The 25,333-nt window shown below is 45.1% G+C and overlaps 1 protein-coding gene across 10 annotated transcripts in view; it reads left to right on the plus strand.

The window, feature by feature from the left end:
* Positions 1–23,322, plus strand: part of PATJ (PATJ crumbs cell polarity complex component) — a 149,892-nt gene extending 126,570 nt beyond the window's left edge. For 8 of the 10 annotated variants that reach the window (XM_071565887.1, XM_071565889.1, XM_071565890.1 and 5 more), the window contains 11 exons: positions 1,601–1,684; positions 3,975–4,168; positions 5,985–6,132; positions 7,237–7,323; positions 10,019–10,136; positions 11,642–11,682; positions 11,963–12,085; positions 13,192–13,296; positions 16,605–16,708; positions 18,488–18,611; positions 20,607–23,322. In XM_071565887.1, coding sequence (XP_071421988.1) covers positions 1,601–1,684; positions 3,975–4,168; positions 5,985–6,132; positions 7,237–7,323; positions 10,019–10,136; positions 11,642–11,682; positions 11,963–12,085; positions 13,192–13,296; positions 16,605–16,708; positions 18,488–18,611; positions 20,607–20,753 — 1,275 coding nt within the window. In that variant the 3' untranslated portion in view covers positions 20,754–23,322. The remainder of the gene's footprint in view (positions 1–1,600; positions 1,685–3,974; positions 4,169–5,984; positions 6,133–7,236; positions 7,324–10,018; positions 10,137–11,641; positions 11,683–11,962; positions 12,086–13,191; positions 13,297–16,604; positions 16,709–18,487; positions 18,612–20,606) is intronic. The other 2 variants (XM_071565893.1, XM_071565895.1) reach the window with 2 other exon arrangements.
* Positions 23,323–25,333: the final 2,011 nt, after the last annotated feature.

Consider the following 25,333-nt stretch of genomic DNA (forward strand, 5'->3'; position numbering starts at 1 on the left):
CTGAGATGGGCTTGCATGTGTTGCTCCTCTCCATTAGTATTTGTTGCTTCAGTTATTGCAAGAAAACCCTACAGTTGCCAGTGGGGTGTGTGGGGATAGATAGATAGATAGATAGATAGATAGATAGATAGATAGATAGATAGATAGATAGATAGATAGTTTTTTTTAATCCAACCATTCTTTAGTTTTTTCTTCATTACCTTGGTACACAGCTCATAGTATTCTGCCTTCATTTATGTGGATTGAAATCCCTTTTCCCCCATCTGGGATGCTTGGATCAGCTGTAATCCAGTTTTGGTAACAGTCCTCCAAGCTTTTGTCAGGGGCTGGTGTACGTGAATCAGAGAGGGAACCTGTGCCAGTGGTGCTGTGCTGCACCAGCAGAGTCCTCACCATTAAATAAGGTGTAAGAGGGAATGAAAGGGAATTCTGCTCTCCCTGTTGTCTTCATCTGAGCATTGGCTGAAGGGCACTGGAGTGTTCTCTCTGTTGAATGTGCACCCTGTGCTGGGCAAGGCAGCACAAGGAGGGGGGTAAATTGGTGATGAGACATGTGGTATCTAACAGGGGTTTCCCTACATGGAGGGACTTTGTTCTACCCAGCAGTGATTTCCTGCCCCTGCTCCGGGAAGGGGCCCACATGCTCCAGCCTTTTGTTGGAAATGCTGGAAAGGCTCCTCTTTGACTTTTACACCAAGTTTTGCTGGGGGGAACTTCACAGCCATGGCACTTTTAGAGGGAATATTTGCCTGAGAACAAGTTATCCAATACCTGCATGTCTGAGTAAAAAATCACTGTGTTTATCCAGAGCCAGAGGTGGTAACGGTGCCGATTCAGCTCTCAGTGTTACTGAGGAGAGGAGCAGGTTCTGCTCAGTGAAGGGTCCCATCCTGCTGGCTGGAGCACTCCAGCAGGGTGTTCACCTATTTTTTTTCAGGAGACAAAAAATAAAGAAAGAAACAAACCAGAATAATGCAAAGGGAAAGCACCAGCAAGAGAACAGTATGTTCTTTGTAATGCTTTTTCTTTGGGGACATCTATTGCTGGCAATAAGATTAAATCACTGAAACCTTCCCTGAAGCTACATCTGCCACTGCCTACATTTTCCAGCCTCAGTAATAAACTAACATTTGCCATTGTTCCTTTCTTCTGGATTTCATTTCTTACAGATTTAACCAGCACTATTTACCACAAGGCATTCAGCTCTTGCTTAAAGTCGAGATCTGTGCCAAGTCTCTAAAAATATTCATAGCTCCAAAGAATCTGGTTTGGAATAATATCATTAAAAGTAGACGATATTAATACAACAGTTCACACTGAGTTCATGTGCTCCTGGTGCCAATGTATAAAAATGATGGGAGAACTCTAGACAGGACTACCCTGAAGTGGTGAACAAAATCCTTTGTACCTTTTTGTGTTTTGATTATAGAAGTATTTTCTTATCCCAAAATATCAAAAATAAAAAAATCTGTTACAATCTTGCTTTCCCTGTCATGAAGTGCTGTACCTTCACAGAGATGGGGAGTGTGGGATGGGTTGTGGCTAACTGGTTGTGGGGTGTTTGGGAAGGAGGATTCACACCAACCTCTTTTTCCCACAGGATGCCATAGTGATCCATGAAGTTTATGAAGAGGGAGCAGCAGCCCGAGATGGCAGACTTTGGGCTGGTGATCAGATTCTGGAGGTAAGTTGCTTTCTCTTGGTGCTTTGTTGTGTGTAGTTGTATTCCATGCAACAGGGGGTTCTTGCAGGGGAAGGACAGGTCACTGAGCAGGATCCATACTTGAGGCTTCCCTTCCATCGCTAAGAGCTTCCTGAAAAATTCATATTTCCTTATATATTCATATAAACTGAAGGTACAAATTGAGAATACATTAAATTTAATTGAGCAAGGCAGTTCTTGAATTACATAGTTCAGCTGTCATGTCCAATAGCTTAGTATTATTCATCTCTTTAATCTTTTATTTGGAGGCCACCGCTCAAGTATCTCTGCAGTGCCTGCAACCCAAATATTGAGTGGGGCCAGCATGGAGTGAGGAGAGAGGGGATGAAGCATTCCTGAGAGCATCCTTCCTAACATCCCTGAGAGCATCCTTCCTGGCATCCCTCAGAGCAACCTCTCCAGCATCCCTGGGAGCATCCTTCCCAACAACATCCCTGTGACCATCCTTCCCAACATCCCTGGGAGCATCCTTCCCAACAACATCCCTGGGAGCATCCCTCCCAACATCCCTGGGAGCATCCCTCCCAACATCCCTGGGAGCATCCCTCCCAACATCCCTGGGAGCATCCATCCCAACATCCCTGGGAGCATCCATCCCTACATCCCTGGGATCATCCCTCCCTACATCCTTGGAAGCATCCCTCCCAGCATTCCTGGGATCATCCTTCCCAACATCCCTGGGAGCATCCCTCCCTACATCCTTGGGAGCATCCCTCCCAGCATCCCTCCCAACATCCCTGCAGAAGCTCCAGCTCCCCCAGGCCACTCTTCATCTAATTGGGGAACAGACAAGTGAGAAAAAGTGTTGTTTTTCCCTCAGCCAAAGACAGAAAAGGTGGAGGGAAAGGGTTAAGAGAGAAGTGTTGGTCTGCAAATGAAACTTGCATCAGGCAGGGGTTCAGTGCAGCTGCTCAAAGCTCTGCTGTCAGCTCAGGACAAATTCCCAGCATGGCCATTAAGGCTTCGGTGTGTAGGGTTAGAAAAATAGCAAGGGGTACTTGGGGACTTGTCTTTACAGCTCTTGCACTGCAAATATTTTTGTTAGTGTTAAGGCTGAATGCTGTTCTCATTTTATAAATAACGGTGTATTAACAGAGCAGGATAATTAGGGGGTAAAAATGGGGCAGGTTAATTAATTCTTCTCTGGCCAAACAGGAAAGTGCTAATGTTTGTGGGCCATAATATTGTTATTGTTTCAGCTTTTAAGAGCTGTATTAATGAATCAAGAAGATGACTCTGAGTTAGTTCCAGATTAGTGTGATAAAGCACATGGTGATGCCTGTGTTGAGAAAAAGAGTATCAATGCAATATATAAATAAATGTGTGCAGAATTAGTACAAGCAGTGTAATTATTCTAGACTAGGCTTAATTATCTTAATGTAAACTTAAGTGTGATTGTAATTTTGCAAATCTATAAATTGAAATATTTTCATTGCCTTAAAACCTATGGAAGTGGATTAACATTGTATGGCTCTTCTGTTACAGTTCATGCTACTTCCTAGAGAGACTTGGAAAATGTTTAAGTATTGATATATTTTTGGTATTAAGAAATAAAAGATTATTTTGTTGACAGAATATTGGCAAACACCTCAGAGGGCACCTGTGGATCAGGCTTGGCAAAATTAGGAGATTAAGTTTCAAGCTGCAATAGTTTCTTTAATACTTGAACATTTAAGTAGAACTTCTTGTTCTGTCAGTTATTACTAAAATGCTGAAACCTTCTCAGGTTGTGGCAAGGGAAGTGTAACTGGGTGCTCCAGGAGCGGTCTGGTGTGCCATCTATTGGAAAAAGAGGAAAATCACCATTTAATACGTCCTGCCTGGGTTTTCTCCATGGCCATTTATTTGCTGGTGTTTCTGGTTCCTTGCTTTCATCTTGATGCTGTTGCACAGCCAGGGGAGAAGGAATCTGAGCAATAGGAAACACACAAGGAGCTCCAGGGAGCACATCCTGCCTTGTCTGGTCCTAGAAAGAACAACTGTTTTTGATTACAAGGGTTGGAGGTTAAAAAGAAGGGAAGAACACCCACAAACCTTCCAAGCCAAAATGCTTTGATTGTTGTGATTGTAGTGGCACAAAGCACCAAACCCTCCGTAGGAGATCCAGAGCTCGGCCCTCCAGAAATGGGAGCACTAAATTAGAGCACCGAGGGGTGTCAATTTGACAAATCTGTGCTGTCACACAAGGGTAGGCTGTGATGAAAAGGTCATTTGTACACGTCATTTGGAAAGCAAACACTGATCCTTTCAGGTGAATGGGATCGATCTGCGCAACGCCAGCCACGAGGAAGCGATCACTGCGCTCCGCCAGACGCCCCAGAAGGTGCAGCTGGTTGTTTACAGGAATGAAGCACATTACAAAGATGAAGAAAACTTGGAGATTTTCTATGTGGACATCCAGAAGAAAATGGGCCGAGGGCTGGGGCTCAGCATAGCTGGGAAACGGTAAGAGCAGCTCTGATCCGACAGCGCTTCGAATGAGAAGTGTTTGATGTTTGATATGTGAGCGACTGTAGCTGCTCCAAATGGAATGTGAAATAAAGGGAAAACTCCATAAGGAAGAGAAGTTGTATCTAAATATCTTAGGGATGCAATGGGACTGTGGTTCTGGCTGTGTCAGAGCAGCAAAGGCTGCTGCTGCCCAGCATTGTTCCCTGCAGGTGTCCCGCTCCGAGGGAGGGTGGCCACATGCAGAGCTGGCAGCTCACTCCTCTGGTGGCATCAGCATAGCTGTGTCTCAGGGTTGGAGGCCCTAACCATGGCTTCTCTGGTTTCAAATGGGGGAGAAACCTGTTCCTAAACACCAGGATATGGCCCTGCAGATGGGTTTGTGAGTTAGGTTCAGCTCCTCCTCAGGTTCAAAAGAACCAACATTAGTGGAAGATGCAAGGTGAGATAGACCCAAATCCTGAGCAGTGTCAGGGTGACTCTAACACTGTAGAGAGCAGTTCTGTGAGGGCAGAGCAGAACCTGAGGCACAGAATCACTGAGGCTGGAAAAGACCTCCAAGATCATCAACCTGTGACCAATCCCCACCTTGTCACCCAGCCCAGAGCACTGTCCAGTCATTCCCTGGACACTACAGGGTCGGTGCTTTCACCACCTCCTTGGGCAGCCCCTTCCAATGCCTGACCACCCTCTCCATGAAGAAATTCATCCTAATGTCCAACCCAAACCTCCCCTGGCACAACTTGAGGCTGTTTCCTCTAGTGCTGTCACTTGTTGCCTGGTGGGAGAGGCCACCCCCCACTTTTCTTACCCTCCTTCAGGCAGTTGTAGAGAGTGATATGGTGGGAGGTGGCAGCAGCTTAACAAAATGTGACCTTTTACTGCTCTGTCTCTAAACCATTGCTATTGGGTCACTGGAACCAGAGCACTGATAGTTTTGATCTGTCTTTGCTAAAAGAGATTCATGGCATGACACTCGTTCAGTGTTGGTGGGTAAGAGTCATATGGTTGCTCTTCTGTATTGCCAGAAATAATTTACTTTTGCAATTACAAATCACTGTGTCATTATCCTGACTGAGTATGGCCGGGGAAGTCTTCACAGCAGTTTTTTACAAGAGTGGGGATGTTTAACCCAGGTGTTGTGAGCAGATTGCAGGTTGGGTAATTAATTTAGCTTATGTAAATTAGCCTGCTGATGGTAATCACAGTCTCCAACCCTCCCACCTTTGCTTCTGTGCTAAACTTCCAGTGCTATTGCTGAGTGCTTTGGAGTGGGGATTCCTCAGGGCTAGCCCAGTTTCTCAAGTCTATTGAATGATACCCTGGTATAATTCAGGGTGTGAAATGTGTCCCTCAGACTGAAGGATACCAAATGCCAAATCTTGGCCCTGCAGCTGGCACCAGCTCACACCATGGAATCACAGAATCATGTAGGTTGGAAAAGCCCTCTAAGACCATTGAGTCCAACCTTTAACCCAACACTGCCAGGTCCACCACTAAACCATGTCCCATGAGATACTTCAACTCCATCTTAGAGCAATCCATGGCTTTTTATTCATACAAATGGTGTTTTTCATTAATCTTTATATATCATGCAGTCAGAACTAACAGTTCAAGGGGAAAGGCAGCATTAAATATTGCACAACATGCCATGAGTTTAAAACTCATCGATTTTGTACACGGTTGACTGGGGTGTAAAAGTTCTTCTCTACTCACAGGTTTCTTTTAATGTCTCTTAAATGCAAGAAATCTAAATTGGTCTCCCAAAGAATATTGGATTGTGTAATTAGCCATATGCTTCTTGCATTGTTAGAAATGGAAGTGGAGTGTTTATCTCTGACATTGTTAAAGGAGGAGCTGCAGACCTAGATGGAAGATTAATTCAAGGAGATCAGATTTTGTCTGTAAATGGGGAGGATATGAGAAATGCCTCACAAGAGACTGTTGCCACCATACTTAAGGTGAGTACAGAATACATTCTAAGATACTGAATTGCAGTTACTGACACTGTGCAAGGTAATTATTCTGAAGTGCTATTTACCATACACGGGACAGCTCCAAGTGATTACCAAGACAGGAATTTCATCTGAAATAACTGGGACATTCCTTTAAAATCACTTCTCCCTGTATTTCTAGGAACTGGATGATATGAAGCAGGGAAACAAAGACACATTAAGTGGTTAGGCATTTATTTGAAAACACAACTGTGTATTTCATGTGTTAGGAAAATATTTGGAAACTGGAGAGGCAACACAAACCAGAACTGAAATGAATGTCTTTGGCTTGGCTGCAGCTCTAAAATGACATCTTAAAGCCATTCCTGCACAGCTTTCCAGCTTCCAGAAGCGATTTTACACTCAAGTTCTGGGAGAAGTTACCTTTTTCCATTGAAAATCACGTGGCTGTTTGGTCTGGGAGGGAGGGCAGGGGGCGGGATGGCCAGGAGTGCCTGGTGTTGGATCCTTATGCAGCTCCCAGCCCTGACAGCCTCGTAGGGGCAATGCTGCAGATCCACTGCCATCCCCAACTGCATCTGGAGACAAGGGCTTCCCCCCTGCCATCACCACCAGTGTTTCTGCACATGCTTTTTTTCATTCTTCAAAGGAAAGGCTAATTATTTCCTTGCTTTTTCCATTTGGGGTTGGTACTTGGCCAAAAGTTTACCTATTTAAGAATTGGAAGTTGGTGGTACGAGGGTATATTGTTAAGCTGGATCCATATGGGTTGAATTCTCCCTTTTCTGCAGCATTTTGCCTCTGAAGGGGTTTTCAAATGTCTGTTAAAGAGTTTGGGGCTTTTTGTTTATTTTTCCTGAGTAATTGGCCATCTACAGTTTGCCAGTAGGAAGATCCATACTAAGAGCAGCAACCAGGATAAACCTTCAGGATAAACCTAAATCCACTTTTTGTATTGTCTAAGTACAAATGTTCACGTTTGGAGCATTCCTTGTGGTTTTCTTCACGGGCTTGTGCTGCTGAATATAAACATATTCCTCTCCAGGAGAGCATGAAATATTATATGTCTACTTAAATCGTACATCATGTGGCTTGTGTTTTTTTTCCAAGTGTGCCCAAGGCCTGGTGCATCTTGAGCTGGGGAGATTGCGAGCTGGATCATGGCTGTCATCACGGAAAACATCCCAGAACAGTCAGGTTAGTGACAAATTCCTGTGTATAAAACGGAGCTGTGAAGGGCAGAGCACAAGGATGGTGCTCAGGAGAATCAGTCTTTCCTCAGGCACTGCTGAGGATGGGAAACAAAATGTTTTATCCGTATAATTTTCTGTACTGAACTCCCGCTGAAATGCTGATTAAGTAGAAGAGCTGGTTAATGTATTTATTGGTTTAAGGAGTGACTTGCCAAGACACACCAAAAATCTGTAATATCTTTTCTCAAATGACAATGCCCAGAAATTATTTTTTTAGACCTGCAAAAGCTTCTTGAATGTATTTTCTGCAGCTGTTTTGTCAATCAAAACGAGTTAATGAAACCGAACTGTATCTTTGCCTATCTTAGGGCAGAACCACATGAGAGCTGCTTTCCTCTCAGAGAAAACACAGAGCAATTTCCTGCTTCACTTGCTTTTTACCTGGAGCGAGGACAACAATTCATTTTGCAATCAGAGCAGGGCTTTCCCCCTCTCCCTGTGCCCCCCAGTCCGCTCAGACACTGATATGTTGGTATTAAAGCTGGAGTGAAACAAGGCAGAATGATTTAGAAAACTTCTCTTTAATAGATTTTCCTTCCAAAGACCGACTGTTTTGCCATTATATTTAAGTTCCCTGTGTCTCTGAGAGAGACAAGCTGTGGATCACAGCAGGGTGTTTGCTGGGGAGGATTTTGGCCCCTTTCTCCCTGGGGAGAGCTGCACATTGAGGGGACCCAGGGCTGTAAAAGAAGGGCTTGTTTTTGGAAGCAGAGAGGAGGAGCCCTAGGAGGCTTAGAGGAGATGTGAGTTAAAGCAGAAGTGCTTTAAGGAGGTCAGTAAGAGGCTTGTCCACAAACAAGCCAAAAAGGTGCCACAATCATTGTTGTATGGCTGTGATTCCTTCACTTCCCAAAGGGCAGTGCTGATCCAGGCTGCTGTCTGGGGGGGTGAGGGACCAGCAGGAGCTAAAGCCATGTGGGAACAGCTGGGCTAAGCCCAGCTTTAAAATAATGGCTGAGAAGCATTGGAGAAACATCTGCACTGCATGCAGCAGGCAAGGAGAAATGAAGTGACAGAGGGAATTATGCTGATTGCATTAAGCAAAGACAGCAGTCGAGTATTACTCTTTTTTGGCCACTGTATCAGCCTGAAGCCTGAGTAAGAGCAATGTAATCAAAAAGTGACAGCTAAAATCTGTCCCCCTGGTTTTACCAAGGAATGCTCATAGTTGAAAGGGAAGGAAAATGCCATAATATCTAACAAGGGTCTAGGTGAAAACTCAGATCAAACAATGTCATCCTTTTTTGTAGCATAAGAGCCTTTTGCAGGAACCTGGTAATTCCTGTATTTCTTTCCATACAAGAAAACTAAATCTTTTTGATGCAGAGTCATTTCAGAGCCTTCATCTCACTGCTCCAAAGCGACTTGGTGATTTTGAAACCCGAATAAATGTTTCTCAGCAAAACCCTTCCAAGAGTTATAAAAATCTTGGCAGATGATGCAGCAAATCAGCTTGAATGATTTGCACAACTGCAGGCACTGTTTTGGAAGCTGCTGGCCAAGAGCATGCAGAACTTCTGTCCTCCCTTGGCTTTTTTCTTGGTCCATTGCATACCTTCAGCAGCAGCAACAGAAGCCTTGTGGTGGAGGACAGTGATTTCTTTCACATGCCTTGCAAATGATGTTAACTGGGCCATGAACTGGCAGCTCGAGGTGGGAATTGTGCTGTGCCTGGTGTTTGTCACTGACAGCTGCACGCTGGTCAGTGGGCAAAGATGTTGCCAGAGCTTTTGATTCACCAGCTAATGTGTTTAGGGGCAGAAAGTTCTGCTGTGGATGGAGAAGGACAGACCAGATCTCTGGTTCTGTACAAGGCAGCATGGCTGGAAAGGTCTGGCCCTTGGTGAAACCTGTTGATAATTAAGTTTCCTTAAGGGGCAGAGTCTGAAGATAAAGCCAGATAAAGGAGAGAGGGACAAGGAGGGCTGGAAGTGGATGGCCAAGAAAGAGTAACATGAAAAGGCAGCTCTTTTCGGGGGTTCTCCCTTTGTCACCTGGCATGTTCTTCTGGAAGTGAGAGTGGGTTCTTGAGCAAATGAAAGGAGCAGGGCAATCACAGTATATTCAACTGAAATAACAAAGCCTGCAGATTCCTGCCATGTAACAAGATGGGTGTCAGTGTTACCCCCACCTTGTGTGAGAGAGGAGATCTTTGGTGTCCTCCTGGGTACCTCATGCAGGATGAGTCACGGGGAAGATGCCCATCATCTCCCCTTCTCCTCAGGTTTGGAGACACACTGAGAACAAAGGAGGGGAACAAGCACTCTAGAGCTGCCCGGAGCACCACGGGCAGGTACTGGCTGTGCACACAGGGGAGTGAAGCACCGTAGAGTCATGGAGGTTGAAAAACACCCTTAATCTCATCGAGTCCAGCCATCCCCCAGCACTGCCAAGGCCACCACTACCCCATGTCCCCAAGCACCACATCTTTTAAATCCCTCCAGAGGTGGTGACTCAACCACCATGGGGAGATTTTGGTGTGTTTTCACTACCAAAGGGGTTCACACTTGCGTGGCCAATGTGGTATTTGCAGTCTGGTTGGCACAGAGCACAGCTGTGCCCGTATGTTGCAGCATCTGGTTTAAAGTTAACACTTGGGTTTGACTCACAGGGTGGTTTTTATTTATTTCGAACTGCAGGCGAGCCAACAGAGTGCCCACAGCCACTTCCACCCCGCCCTTGCTCCAGTCCTCTCCACCTTACAGAATTTTGTCAGCACAAAAAGATCTTCAGCAGACTCGTCCCAGAGGAACTCAGGTACAGTGTGAACAGCTCTCAGAATAGCTGCCTGTTCCTTACTGTGTGTTTGGCTGCTTTAAAATCAAAACTCAATCCTTGAAGCTGGTTTTCCTGCCCAGCCTCCCAGAAGACGTCCCTCTGATGTTTTAAGACCCCAACACTGATGACATTGTTTTTATGTCTTCCGGAGGAGCAGTGCCTGCTCTGTTTGAAGTGCAGAATCCCCGTGCCCTTCCCTTTCCCGACGCCCTTGTCAGGCTCAGCACAGACATGGTTCTTGCATTAGGAACAGTTTTCTCAGGGAATAAAGCTGCCACCACTTCATTTATGTCTTTGTTGCTCTTGAGTGTTTTGTAATGAGAAAGTCACAATGCCCAGCTTGCAGTTTGCAGATTTAGAAAGTGTTAAATCAACAACCTGCAGGAGCTTGTGGAGAGCCTGTTACAGAGTTGGGAATCTTTGCTCGTGTCTGATAGGAGCAGGAGTAGAAGACATTTCTTCTGCCAGTTGACACACACTGGAAGAGGCTGGTGGCTTTTGGGCAGCCTTCCCTGTGCTGTCTGGAGGGGCCCTGCAGCACTGAGAGGGCATGTCCTGGTTTGGGGTGCCCAGGGCTGGGCTTCCCTCTGCCTCAAACCTTGGCAGTCCTGGATTCTGCACCAGGGACACCTGCGTGGCCATGAGGAAGCTGCTGGGGGGGAGTAAGAACCATGGAATGTTGGAAGAGGCTGATTCTGCCTGCTTTCTGAAAGGTGCTTAAAACAGTTTAATTAAAGCTGATACAAGTAGGGGTTGGTGTAGCAGACCCCAGGACCTGATTGCACCATCAGCCTGTTGGGCGGTTTAGTTCCAGTTTGAATGATGCCTCTGAAGTATTTTCCTTTTCCTCCCTTTTCCTTCCCTTTCAACTTCCCATTTTTCCTTCTCCTTCACCTTTTCCCTTTCTCCTCTTTTCCTTTCCCTTCCCTTTTCCTTCTCCCTTTTCCTTAGTCCTTTCCCTCTTTCCTTTCCCCTTTTCCTTCCCCCTTTCTAACATTTTGAGTGCTTTGGAAAGCCCTGTGACTGGGTACACACCAGCCAGACTTCCTGCCTGTCTGTTATTTACCAGTTCAGCACCAAACTGGAAGAGAAAATCACTGGAACCTCCCTGGTCTCGAAGCAGCCATGTGTCCTTTGTGCAGGAACACTGAGACTCAGGAATAATAAGGCAATCTTTAATTGGGTGAAGGCACAATAGGGCTGTTCTCCAGGCTGGCAGAGTGCTGCTGTCCCACAGATTGTGGCTGGGCTACAATAGGTGTCACGGTGACATCCGTCAGCTGGAGGGATTACTCCAGTATTCATCCTTCCTCCTCCTCCTCCTCCTCACATGAGCAGCACTGCCTGGTTTGGCACAGGAAGGCTCCACTCCTGCTTGGTGATAACTCTGCCTGGGCAGCAAGGGACTGTTGTCACCTGACAGTGTTATCTCTTAATTATATTATCTCTTAATTACAGAAGCTAATTGTTTGTTTCTTTATTAGCAGGAGCTGATATGGGCCCGAGGACTGTGGAGATAATAAGGGTCAGTGAGTTATTTTCTGCCCATTCATGAAGCTGACTCCTTTCACTGAAGTTGTTCATTTTTGTAGCATTTCTCACAAGTGAAAGTGCATTATTTGTGTTTGCAGGAGGATGTTGGATGTGTGTCTGTGTGTTGGGACCTGCATGTGTGAGGATATGTGTGTCTGTCAAACCTGCCTTCTCCCTGTTCCACAAACCAAGTGACTCAGTTATGGCCAGACCCTGAACACTGACCCCTACGAGTGCCCCAGCTAAAAATGTTCTGTTTTACTTTGTTTCAGGGCCCCAGTGATGCCCTTGGTATCAGCATAGCAGGAGGGAAGGGGAGTCCTTTGGGAGATATTCCCATTTTCATTGCCATGATTCAAGCCAGCGGCGTGGCTGCCCGGACCCAAAGGCTCAGGGTGAGTAGAGGGATCCTCAATATTTCCTGTTTCATCTGTCCCACAGAGCCTCAAGCACATCTGTATTTGCTACTATCACTTTGATAGTGTCTCATAAACTACTCTGTCTTATATATATATGTATATACTTTTCATATAAAAGCAAAACAACAACAACAAAAAACCCCAAACCTGCCCTTCTCATCCCATTTTGATTATACTGTGTCTTGGGTTGATGGCAATTGTTGCCCATATTGAAAAAGTGATGTTAACAGAAAGAACTTAAATGCATTTCCAGTGGTCTTGGAATGTGTATGTTCATCCAGACCCAGGGAGGGCAGCAATGAATTCTCTGGAAACCACAAGGATTTTGGGAACTGCAGACTGAGCATCATTTAGAGCTCTAACCAGGTAGAAACCAGATCAGAAATTAACTGTTTGATCTTCAGGCCCCTTGTAGAGAAACACCAAAATAGAGCACTTGAATCAGACCACCAGCACATGTGGGTTTCCAGGGATGACCATGGTGAACACTTCCAGATTTGGAATGAGTTTCAAGGAATCAAGAGCATTGAAAAGAACTTTGTGCAGATCCATATGCTCTGGCCCATGAGATTCATTAGGACATGCTGCTACATTCATGCTGTGTCTCCAGTAGAATTAAGCAATAGCACCAAGTGCCAGGGTCGAGCTCATTTTTGTGTCTAAGAAGAAGAAATGACTCAGGTTAATTAGATTAACATCCAAAGTTCCTGCTTTTCTACACAACATTCAGCATGTGCTTACACAGTCTGGTAGGATATGAACTTGTCTGCACATTCAGACACAAATGAATCCTTTCTGGATGGGAGGACAGCAGTGAAAATCTCCTTCTCTCTGCTTGCAAATGGAAAGAGTAAAATACAATCCATCTTTGTTTCTCTGATCTTATTGTTAGTTTTAAAAACTCCGTATTGTCCTTGCTCTGAAGAATGGGAAATGATCACTAGCAGTGCAGAATCCTCACCAAAGGGATCCTGCCAAAGAGAAGCATGACTGTGCAGTGCCAAGTTCACGAGGAATTTTAAGCATTCTTAATTTTAATTTTCCCTAATGGTAGTAATTTTCCATTACTGTTGTACTTTTAGGTTGGAGATCGGATTGTCAGTATTAATGGGCAACCTTTGGATGGGCTGTCTCATGCAGATGCTGTTAATCTACTAAAGAATGCTTATGGGAGCATTATCCTGCAGGTATGGTGATAAATTGAACATGCAGCTGCATCAGGGTAGATAAATGACATTCAGGAATAAAAAAAAACAAACAAACCCTGAGCATCACTGGCACGAGGCATCACAGAATTGCAGGGTGCTTGCTGATGGGAATTACACAGAATGAAAGCAAGAAATCATTTCCATTCAAAAATCCTTTCTTGCCATTCATGCAGGCCCTGAGCATGGTTATATAAAGCGTAACAAAGAGAACAAAGTAACTTGTTGCTACACATGATAAATCAACAAGCTTTCAAGTTGTGGGGCGTTTTTTTAATTTGAAGTTAACTAGGAATGAGAAATTCTGTGTGTTTGCATGTTGTAAGTGGACTGGGACCCAACTGCCCGCAGTGGTGGTTTCCTTGGTCTTGAAAGAAATTCAGAAAAAGTTGTAGCATCATCATTAAGACAGTGCTGCCTGGAGTTGGATTTTCTACAGGTAATGGATAAAAACGCTCAAGAGACACAACAGAGCTGTCACTGCTGTGTTTCTCTGCTAGGTATCCTCTGCCACACTGGTTCTAATTGCTGCCTGCCAGGATATTCATCCATACTTTATTTTTATGTTTACACAAAGAAATGGCAAAAATACTTGCCAGATTGAATTCAAAATTCTCCTCGTTTGCAGAGTTATTGTAACAATTGGAAACAAGCTGAAGACACCACTAAAATCTACTCTAATCCTCTGTAGCATTGCAGCATTTTGGATTGGAACACATCCTGAGGGATTTTTGCAAGCTCCTTACTTGCATTACAACACAAATGGGGAAAAAAAGGAAGAAAAAAGGGGGGAAAGGGAAATCAAATTATAATAAACTCAGTTTTAGACTTGCTTGTTCTTTGCTTTGTCTGTCCATGAACTGCTGACCCAGTAAGTGATGAGGCAGTTCCAGAGCAGATGGTGTATTTGTGTAGCTCCATTGAAGCCCAAGGAAACACACAGATACACCCCAGCTGAGGATTCTCTGTTAAATTATAGTTATCATAATGTTACTAATGTTGAGTAATCTCACTTTTCATGTCAACAATATTCCCTGAATAGAAAATGAGAGCTTGCTGCAGAACCCCAAATTGCTCCTCTTGAAAGCTGTAATACAGCATATTGCACCTCATCAAGGGTTTAAAAATACTCCTGGTGGAGCTGGATGTCACTTGGTCACTGCCATAAACAAAGAGGTTCTTCTGGAAGTGCCTCTGGTTAAAGAGGTTCTTCTGGAAATGTCTTTGGGTTTGTCAGTTGATTATTTTTCTTCCACGTTTTTGCCCTCAGGTTTAAAATGAGTTTAATAATCTTTACAGATGATACAGGTTTATTCTGATGGAATTATTCCTTCATTAAGAGACTGTTCTGTGGAGGTGGAATGTATTTTAATATTGGGAGTGGTGTTGAGGCCCTGCCATAGTGTGGTGGTCCAGTTGCCTCACACACAGGTACCTCTCAATCACCAAGTTGCTCTTTTTTTATTCAAACAATCTAAATGCAATAATCCTATTGCTGTGATAATCAGGACTGATGTGTCATTAACTAATTCTGTTTATTATCAGGTTAGGCCACTTCATGGCAAACTGCTTTGAAAGGTCAGATAATTGTGTTCAGTGGTGTGGAAAGGCTTATTGTGGGAACGTCCTGGGGAGGTGGCAAAGGGGGTTGCAAATGCTGTTTGCAAACAGGAGATTAAGGTCTCGGGGGAACAATCATCCCTCTCAGCTGTTCTGATGCTTTGCTTTAATTTAATTTCTTTTCTGCAGGTGTAGTAATGAGATAAGGGGAAGCTTTTTTACGAGGTTGTTGAACTCTGATACGTTCACGCTGCCAGCTGAAGATTTTTGAATATAGATTTGTTTTGCCCTCGTTTTATTGAACAACAAAACATGACAAATCCTGGCTGGCATTCCTTACTCTGATGCCACAGGAAGGAAATCTTAGTGGTGTCTCTGGTGGCTGAGCCAGGTGCAGGTTTGTCTGCTGGGCCCCCTCATTTAGGGCATCCTGGAACCTGAGGCCTGGGATGCAAAATTTGCATGAGAACCTCTTGGCTCCATCACCTTTTTGGCTCCAAATGATTCAATGAAGGGAAATGTTATGGAAGAATTGTGAGCATTCCTTGAAAATGGGGATTTATAGAACAGATTTTTTATTTTGGAAAGGTACGTTTTCCTTAAGCCACATTCACAGCAATGAGTGGGAAAAGTACCTGTTCACTTGGATAAAATAAGGCCAGATAGCCAGAGGAAATATTGGAAATACAATTCCTGGGTGTTTTTCAGTGTCTCTGAGCTGAAACAGTAAATGTCAAGCAGAGAAGAATATCTCCTCAGAGGGAGATGGAGTTAAGGGATAACCACAGCATGTAGTTGTTGGGAAACTGATGTCCTTTCAGCTGTAAATACTTCAAATCCAAACCACTTCATGGTGGTCTCTTCGAAATTTTTCCAGAAAAAAAGTGAAGAAAAAAAATTACCATCCATGAAAGGGCAGTGCCAGGGCCTCCCCACCTCACAGGGAAGAATTTCTTCCCAATATCCCATCTAACCCTGCCCTGTGGGAAGCCACTTCCCCTTGTCCTGTCCCTCCATCCCTTGTCCCCAGTCCCTCTCCAGCTCTCCTGGAGCCCCTTCAGGCCCTGGAAAGGGCTCTCAGGTATCCCTGGAGCCTTCTCTTCTCCAGGTGAATATTCCCAGCTCTCCCAGCCTGGCTCCATAGAAGGGTGCTCCAGCCCTCAGAGCATCATTCATTGTGGTTTCAGAATAACAGAGGAACCAGAATTGGGAAGTTTAACAATCTGGTTTGTTAAGTTGATGCCAAAAATTGCAGAAAAGTTGAAACCAAGGATGAATTTGTTGCCTACTCAGTGAACAAACCAATCAAAGCTATTTCAGGGCCTTTATCCAACAGCCTTTGGATCTCAGGATTTTGTTAGAGCCTCTGGTGGTCTCTGGGGGAGACCTTTGCTGTCAAGCCCAGTCCTGGACCCTGTTTCTTTGACAAAGTGACCTCTTTGTCTGGGTTATCCAGACAGGCTGTTTCCTCTGCTCAGCACCCGAGTGATGGTTGGGTGAAGGCAAGAGGAAGTGTCAGAGCAAAGTTTCCATTAACCCCCAGAATGGTGACTGCTGGAATTGGAAAGTATCAAATTAGTAGATTTAAGAGAGTAGGACTTGCATTTAAAATTTGCTTGGGGAAAAGTCAATAGTTGATTTTTTAATGTATCGGCTGTTTTCTGCATAATCAGCCAAGGTGGTTTCGTGTTAAGTGATCACACATTATATTTCCTTGATTCCCTGCTCAGGTTGTGGCTGACACCAACATCAGTGCCATTGCCACCCAGCTGGAGAGCATGTCAGCAGGGTGCCCCCTGAACTCATCCTCCGAGCATCCTGCCGAAGATCCCGAGTAAGTCTGTGCTCCCCTGCAGAGCTGAGGTGGATTTCAGGCAAGGGAAGGGCCAGGGGTGGGGCAGGAGGTCTCTCCTATTGCTTCTCTCTCTAATTTTCCATCACCTTTACAATGAAATCTGTGCCCTTCTCCAAGCTGGTTATGGACTCGTGTCTATCTTCACCTGCTGACAGAAACTGCTTGAGTAAATAACATAAAATGTGTTTGCAAGCACCACTTCTGGGTATGTTTCAAGGAAAAATCTCCTTTCTTTGCTAATGTTATGCTGACATGGTAGTTCTGCCCTTGTCTGTTGGCTTCCTTGTTGGAAGGAGTTATGATTGTAGCAACTTGAAATAATTTCTTATTGGCACACTGAGGGAAGATGTGTTAAAAAGACCTTTCAAAACATGTCCCAGAACTTTCTTTGTCTTTTGAATCTTGTCAAAAAAGTCTGATTAAAATATCTACTTGCAGCACTGCTGTGTGGTGATGGAACTTAGAGATCAAGCCCTCCACTGCATCATTCTCCATCATGTGCTTGTTAGGGCAGCTTGTGGCATCCCAGTGATCATTTTGAAATTCATTTGATCTCCATTTCTGTTCATCAGCTTCATTATGCTCTGCATTTTCATTCCTTGATTCATTCTGTTTATTTTAAGAAGCTGAGATCCAAGTTGCTGCCCGGCCTCAGGGGGTTTGAGTATAAAAGTTAAGCTGTTTATGCTGCATTCTCTAGTCTTACAATGTGAGATACTGTTTCTGTTGGGCTCTCAAAGGAGTATTGCTGGCTTCACAAAAGGATTTGTGTTCTTATTTCATATCAGAGCAGTAAGGAAATTTGGATGTGAAAATATGAAGAAGAATTAAGTAGGTATAGGTATCTATTTAGTTCTAAAAAATGCCTAGATATGAGTCAGCTTGGGCTGCACCTTTAGATAGGTGGAAGATGCCAAACAGAATCATAGAACCACTTAGGTTGGAAAACCCCTTTGAGATCATTGAGTCCAACCGTCCCCCAGCACTGCCAAGGCCACCACTGACCATGTCCCCAAGTGCCACATCCACTCAGCTTTTAAATCCCTCCAGGGGTGGGGACTCTGTCCCTGCCCTGGGTAACCTGTCTCCATGCCTGTCAACACTTAGCCCACAATAATTCATGTTACATATGTAGAACTTACTAATTTCAAACATCAGATGAATCTATTCGTAGGAATGGTCTAAATTCCAACTCAAAGTCTTGCTTTGCTCTGTATAGGCCATGAAAGCCCCTGAAGAGTTCAGACTCAAAGTGATGCACCCTGAGGTTACAAAAGCACAGGGATGTGGGTCAGATCCAGGCTGGTAGAAAAGAGCCCAAGGAGCCTGAGCAGAGCTGAGACTGTAAACAGGAGTGTTCTGGCTGCACCCTGTTAGACTCCTTCCTCTAAAGCCATAAAGTAAAATTATGCTGTAAGGAAATGGTTGCAGTTGCCACTTAGGCAGAGCAAAGATGACAGAAAAGAAAGCAAACTGTTCTTTATTACATGCAGGGACTGCAGAGCAGGGAGGCCTCACTTCTGCCTCGGAGAGGAAGTGCTCTTGGTGAGCTCTTAAGTATTTTCCAAGTGAGGAGCTGAAGCACATGGAGCAGTGTTTGAACTCTGGGCTGCGCAGGAGTGTTGCAGTGCAAGGGTCGTGCTTTGTGGCTGTGTGAAAAAAATTCCTGATAGAGAAATGTCTGTGTAAGTGTTCCTTCTGCTTCAAGTCCCCAGAGACAGACATTGCTATTCTAAGTGATATTTGTTGTGTTTTCAGAGCACCTCAGCCTAAGATTATTACTTTGGAGAAAGGCTCTGATGGACTGGGATTTAGTATTGTAGGGGGGTATGGAAGTCCCCATGGAGACCTGCCCATTTATGTCAAGACTATATTTGCCAAGGTATCTTTTATTTTTTGTTTTCTCTGTATTATCTTTAAAAATAAACCTAAGATTTGGCTTGGATAATATATTATGTAGCAGAAAGCGAAATGTACTGAGTACACTGATGTGAGTTAGTGGGCCCAGAATTCACAGCTGGCTTCTCAGTTTATATTTCATATTCTTGATGGCTGAAACAAGATACTTTATCTCAGCAAAATTGCTCTGTGTACTTGGAAAACGTGTTTTTGTACACTAAAATATTTATAAGGCAGTTTTCTGTCTGTAAATCTCCAAGAGCCTTCCAGGAGGTGTGGAGGCATCACTTTGCCACTGTGCAGGAGGGAGGCACTTGCAGAGATGATGTATCTTGGTGGATGAGTTTCAGCTGAAAAATCAGGATTAAACCCATCTCTGACCCCAGCCCTGAGTGTGTGGGGAGGGTTGGGAGTCTCTGCCAGGCACTACAGAGCTCTGGTCCCCAAAGCTGAGGGAGAACAGAGTATAGCCCAGCCCCAAATGGGGGAGGGAGAAGTGCCCCTTTTGCCATCCATCCCCTTGCCAGGAGTGAGCTCGGCGTGGGCCAGGAAGATACATCAGGTGTGGCCACATGAAGGGAGCTGTGAAAATGGGAGGGAGGAAAGGAAAACAGTGGGAATTAGGGATCCTGCACCCACAGTTGCTTGTCCTGTGCCTACTTGCTGTCACTTGTGTCAGCAGCACTTGTGGCAGGGTAGATGATGTAATTGAGAAAACTTTGAAAGCAGAGTAGAAGTCACATGTTCTGCTTCTGCTGCTCTGGGGCTCAAACCACAAATACCTGGTCTTTTTACAATTTTCAGTTGTTACTGTGTCTTTCAACTGATGCTTAGGATTGCAAGTTTCTAGATGTGAGCATGGCTGAGGAACCCTAAATGGAAGCTAAATTTACTGCAGTCACTGATGGGGCTGTGGAGCAGAAACAGATCCTGTGAGCCAACCCTTGCACAGGCAGCGCTTGGGGTTTAGATCAAAGAGCTGCACTGAGGCCTCTGAAGGAGAACAACCATTTCTAAAGCTCTGTGGGAGCGACTCAGGACCATCAAAAGGACAACCTGAAAGGATGTTGTAGCCAGATGGGGATTGGTCTCCTCTCTCAGGGAACCAACAGTAGGACAAGAGGGCATGGGCGTAAGCTCTGCCAGGGGAGGTTTAGGTTGGATATCAGGAAGAAATTCTTTACAGAGAGAGTGCTCAGGCATTGGAATGGCCTGCCCAGGGAGTTGGTGGATTTTCCATCCCTGGAGGTGTTTAAGGTGAGACTGGATGTGGCACTGAGTGCCATGGGCTGGTGATACCAGTGGGGTTGGATCAAGGGTTGGACTGGATGATCTCAGAGGTCTCTTCCAGCCTAACTGATTCTATGATCATAAACGGTTTATGTTGGAAAAGCCCTCTCAGACCATCGAGTCCAACCATTCCCCCAGCACTGCCAAAGCCACCACTGCCCCATGTCCCCAGGTGCCACATGCACATGACTTTGAAATCCCTCCAGGGATGGGGACTCCACCACTGCCCTGGGCAGCCTGTTCCAACACTTGACACCCTTTTGGCGAACAAAATTATCCTGATAACCAATGAAAACCTCTACATGGCACGAATTGAGGCCATTTCTTCAGCAGAGCCCAGCTGTCTGGGTAGGGGGCAGTGCCCAAGTTGTGCTGCACAAGCTCTACATCCCTCTCCCTCCCCACTTCTTAACCTGTCCCTCAGCCCTGGGTGCAGAGAACATTTACCTGCTGCTCTAACAAACCTCTCCATCATTCCAAAATCCAGTGCCAATCTCAGCACTGCCTTTTTCCAGGAGTGAGCCAACTCTCTCCCACCCCAGCGCTGGGTCGCACGAGCTGAACCCTCAGCCCTGTCACTCCACCCAGCCATGGTGGCACTCCTGGAGCCACATCCCTGCTCCTGGCAGGGGGCACTGGGAGTTTGGCAGCACTCGGTGCCACCACTGACGCCGCTTTGCCGTTGCAGGGAGCGGCGGCGGACGACGGCCGGTTGAAGCGCGGGGACCAGCTGGTGGCGGTGAACGGGGAGGCTCTGGAGGGCGTCACCCACGAGCAGGCCGTGGCCATCCTGAAGCGCCAGAAGGGCACGGTGACACTGACAGTGCTGTCGTGAGCGTTGCGGAGAGAAACGCCGCCGTTTAGGACATTGGTAGTGCTGCAATAATCCTGCTCAGCCCTGGTGTAAAGCAAACCCTGGCACAGATGAGTCAGTGTTCCCCCCCCGTTGCCAAGGCAGGGTAGTGTGAATCTCCAGCTTCATTTAGCCTTCCACATTTATCAGCCTTTCTGCCTGCCCTCCCCGACTTCTGGTGGCTTTTGAGGTTTCTCTGGACAAGTTTAATTAAGGAACTTCAAAGAACAATATCCGTTTCACTTTAGTTAATGCATCAGTTTATCCCCACTAGTCTGAACTCCAGTTGCAAGTGCTGAACCTGGAATCAGTTTGCACACAAAAGAGAATTTAGATCATCAACTGATCGCATCTGATGAGCAGAAATAAATGCCGAGTGACTTGTCATCTCACTCATGATTTACTTATGCTAATTGTTCTTTCAAGTATGCCAGAAAACATTAGCAATGTAATTAAATTACCACTGTTCCAAATGATGAAATATCAAATTCTCCTCTGGGAAATTATTTGTGCTCGGCACAGTAAGTCTGATAGTCAAATGTGAACTTCTCATGTTTATCTCTTTGGGTAGGTCTATGGAAGTTAGTCAGAGGTAATTACTGTGATGTGTCAATTTGCAGCCTTTAGCATGAAAAATAAACGAGGGGAGAGGGAAATTTATTTTTTTAGGCTTTTAAAATGTTTGAGCCATTTCAGATATTTAGGCAGCATGAACAACAACAGCGTAGCTCATTCTATTCTAATTATATTTTTTAAGAAGAAATGTGCTGATATATGCCAGGCATGTCGCATACAAAGGCAGTTGATGTTGTGCCAAGTCGCAGCATAATTGTTCATCCTGAAACTTTAATGAAGACAGAAAGTTTGCTTCAGGAATTTGATCCTGTAATTCCAGGAATGACAGTGAGCAGTCCCTCTGCACGTTGTTTTTAAGGTACAGTGGAGTTCATCCAAACCAGCAAACTGATTTACATTTCCAAGGGTCTCCCCAGGATCAGATAGGGCAGGGAGAGGCTTTCATGGACCACAGAGGATGCTTCGCTCTTGGGGCTGCTGGAGTTGAGTTTTGGATAATCCCAAGCACCACCAGGCAGTGAGGAGATGATTTCCCAAAGCTGTGGCAGCTCAGGATGATGTTCCTCAGCCTCCCCCAGTGAGCGGGACAGCTCAGTCAAAGCCCCCAACTATGTTTTGGATTTAAGGTAAGCCAGGTTGAGTGTGCTGAAGCCCATGAGGAGCCTTCCCAAGGCTATTCCCACCAAGGAGGTGGGATGCAGGAACATTCATCCAAAAATTAGCAACTTCATTCCATGTCACAGCCATTCCTGCAGTGATTATATGACCGTGGCCTTGGTGATTTAGCAAATGAATTTGGCAGGCAGATCATGGCAGTGCAAGGCATTGTGGGTTAATCTCCCTATCCAGAGGAGCAGGAGCGTTTTGGAGGAAGCAGCCCAGTCTGATTTGGACTATTTGGTATAATTTACAATGATGATGTAGCTGGGAAAAATGAAAGGCAGGGCAGGGTTGGAATTGGCTGCTCATTTTGTGTGAAAAATTCCAGGAATTAAATGGAAAGAAGATTCAAAATCTGTACTATAATAACTGAGTGATTCAGGGGGGTGTTAAAGGTACAGTTACTCTGTGTGTTTTAGTGGGTTTTCCCCAGTTTTGCGTGCAAGGACAGGTCCTGAAGCAAGGTGAGCTACACTGAGACAGGGATGCTGCAATTAGCGCTCATGGAAAAGGGTTTTCCTTATTTCATTGGAAAGTTTTCCATAACTTTAGGTAATCACGAAGTGCATTTAGCCTGCTGGAACCATTGGTGGGTATTCCCATAATAGTGCCTGGAAGAGACTTGTTTTCTATGGATTCCCACTGTCCTGTTTGATTTGCCAAGTGAAGTGTTAGTGGAATCTTGATTGTAGACACAGAAATATCTCCAGATGTAGCAAATTGGGGAATTTTTAATGAGCTGCCTTCGGTTGCAAAAGTATCCAGGGTGTGCAGGAGCTAAAGCTGAGATGTGAGGAAAGAGTGTGTGGAATTTATCAACCAAAGGGAATGATTCCTCTGTCCCATGTTTTTATAGCCATTGCATTCCCACTTTAGGATGTTGCCACATTAATCAGTGAAGTTTTACGTGGCTATTTCTTAGCCTGTGATGCACATACAGTTCATATACGTCAATAATAGAATTTATGGGCTGAGATACTTTGCACTTCTCGTTGCTCAGAAGGACAGAGAACATTTTCTGCTTCTTGTAATTTGCACTTTGTGTGTTGAATATATTACTGCCAAAAATTACACTGCAACTAATTGATAAATCAGTGACCACATGGAGAGCGTGTGTTCCATGTGCAGGACCAAGCCAGGTAGTTAAATTTGCATTATGCTTGTCTGGGTTTGAGGTGTTCTGGTTTGTTTGAAACTTTATTTCTGCGCAAGGGAAAAAAGCAATTCAACCTCCTGATTGTATGTTTATGTATATCAGTAAAATGAGACGTTTTATGACTTCAAAGATTCTAAATAAAGCTCAGTTACATATGTAGCTGTGTATTTATTTTATTTATTTTTTTAATTTGAGCCACTGTTAAGAGCTATTGCGTGAGATGTCTTTGTTTGCTGTTCCAGGTAGGGCTGTGGTTGCTTTTCTCAGGGAGCAGGAGCTGTGGTTGCTGTCAGAGCAGGAAGGATTGTTCCCTGCTGAGAGGATCACTTGGAGCCACCCCTGTCCTCCATCAGGAATCCACAGCCACCCATCTGGGTTAGTTTTTAATCAGGGGGACAACAAGGACAGCTCAGGTGAGAGACCAAGAATCTGGTGAGGGCAACAAAACTGGGGGATGAAGATGAAGGTGCTGAGTGATTGTAATTGTGTGCCAGGAGGAATCAAAATCAGCACTGAGGATGCTCTCAGGATGGGCATCTGTACCACCACAGGTATCGTGCAGCCCTCCAGAGGTACCACTCAAACACCATTTTAATTGATACATAGAATCACAGAATCATTGAGGTTGGAAAAGCCCTCTAAGACCATCGAGTCCAACTGGTTCCCCACCACTGACCCATGTCCCCAGGTGCCACATCCACACATCTCTGAAACCCCTCCAGGGCTGGGGACTCCACTAGTGCCCTGGGCAGCCTTGACAACCCTTTCTGTGAAATTTTTCCTGATACCCAATCTAAACCTCCTCTGGCACAACTTTAGTCCATTTCCTCTTTTCCTGAGGGTTCTCCTGCCTTTATTTGAGGACTCAGCTGTCAGAGGCTTTGGTTTTAGAAGGGCCATGTGCTGATCACAGTTCCTCCATCAGCTTCCTCACCTGGAGAGACATGGAATAACCTCCAGTTCACAACGACACCAGCCAGGACATTGCTGGCATCACCAGGAGCCATCTTAGGGCTGTTTGCACTTTTTGGCCAACTCATAACCAAGTTCTGCTGATGTTTAGACTTCTTCCAAAGGCTGGGATTGAGCTGCTGTAAGTTTTTGTGTCCTCCCTACCATGTGAGCTTGCCAGGGGACGTCATCTGTCTGGGTATGATCTCTGCAGCCAAGCACTGGGTTCAGAAGCACCTCTTGGGTGTAGCCTGAATTGGTGCTGGGGACGGTGATGTGGATCATTGTGGTGTTGGGTGGGCTGTGAGGACAGCAGGTCAGCCTGGAGGGATGGAGGAACTCTTATCACATTAAGCTGCTCCATAAGGAATTGCTGTAATGCCTCTAAATTCCCTATAATTAATCACATGGTGATTACCACCCTGGAAGTGTGACATCCGTAGAGCCTGTTGGGGTAATGTGATTATGCTGAGATGGAGCAGTTAATGTCCCTTTGCCTGGAATGGATTAATTTAACATCACACATGTATAAAACATCCGTTTTTACAGGTATGCTGAGCTTTGATACAGTTCCATTATCATGTTTCTCCACAGCCTCACACATCAATGTCCATAATTCGGCTGTATTTACGTCCTGCTTAAACACTGTCACAGTCCTTGTTGTCCCTCATAGGAGCAATGGAAATTTTGTTCCCTGGCATGCACATTCCTGTGGTAGCTGGGCCTTCTAGGATGGCAGCAGATCAGAGAGAGATCCATGTTCTGTAGCATCCCAAATGGAAAAGGAACAAGGATCACCTTGATTTTAGACTTTTTCAAGTGGGCTCCAAGGGCTCTGCTGCTTTCCCAAGTCTGGTGGGGTTGAAGCAGAATTTATTCCCAATTCCTGCACAAAAAAGGCAAATATGCAGTGGCAGCATAAATTCTTTATTTAGAGACAGAGGATCCCAGACTGATTTGGGTTGAAAGGGACCTTAAAGCCCATCTCATTCCAGCCCCCTGCCATGGGAAGGGACACCTTCCACTAGCCCAGGTTGCTCCAAGCCCTGTTCAAACTAAGGGATTTCTTAATAGTTGAAAATGCTCACAAGGAATGTTGTTTTCCAGGACAGATGTTTCCATATAAGTGTTTCTAGTCCCATTTTGAGAAGGATGAGAGAAACAAGATAAAGAAAGCCAAGATTCTTGGCCCTGTGTCTGCAAGGTAAGAGCTGGACTG

This window comes from Pithys albifrons, chromosome 10 (assembly GCF_047495875.1).
Source record: "Pithys albifrons albifrons isolate INPA30051 chromosome 10, PitAlb_v1, whole genome shotgun sequence".
Classification (NCBI taxonomy): Eukaryota; Metazoa; Chordata; class Aves; order Passeriformes; family Thamnophilidae; genus Pithys; species Pithys albifrons.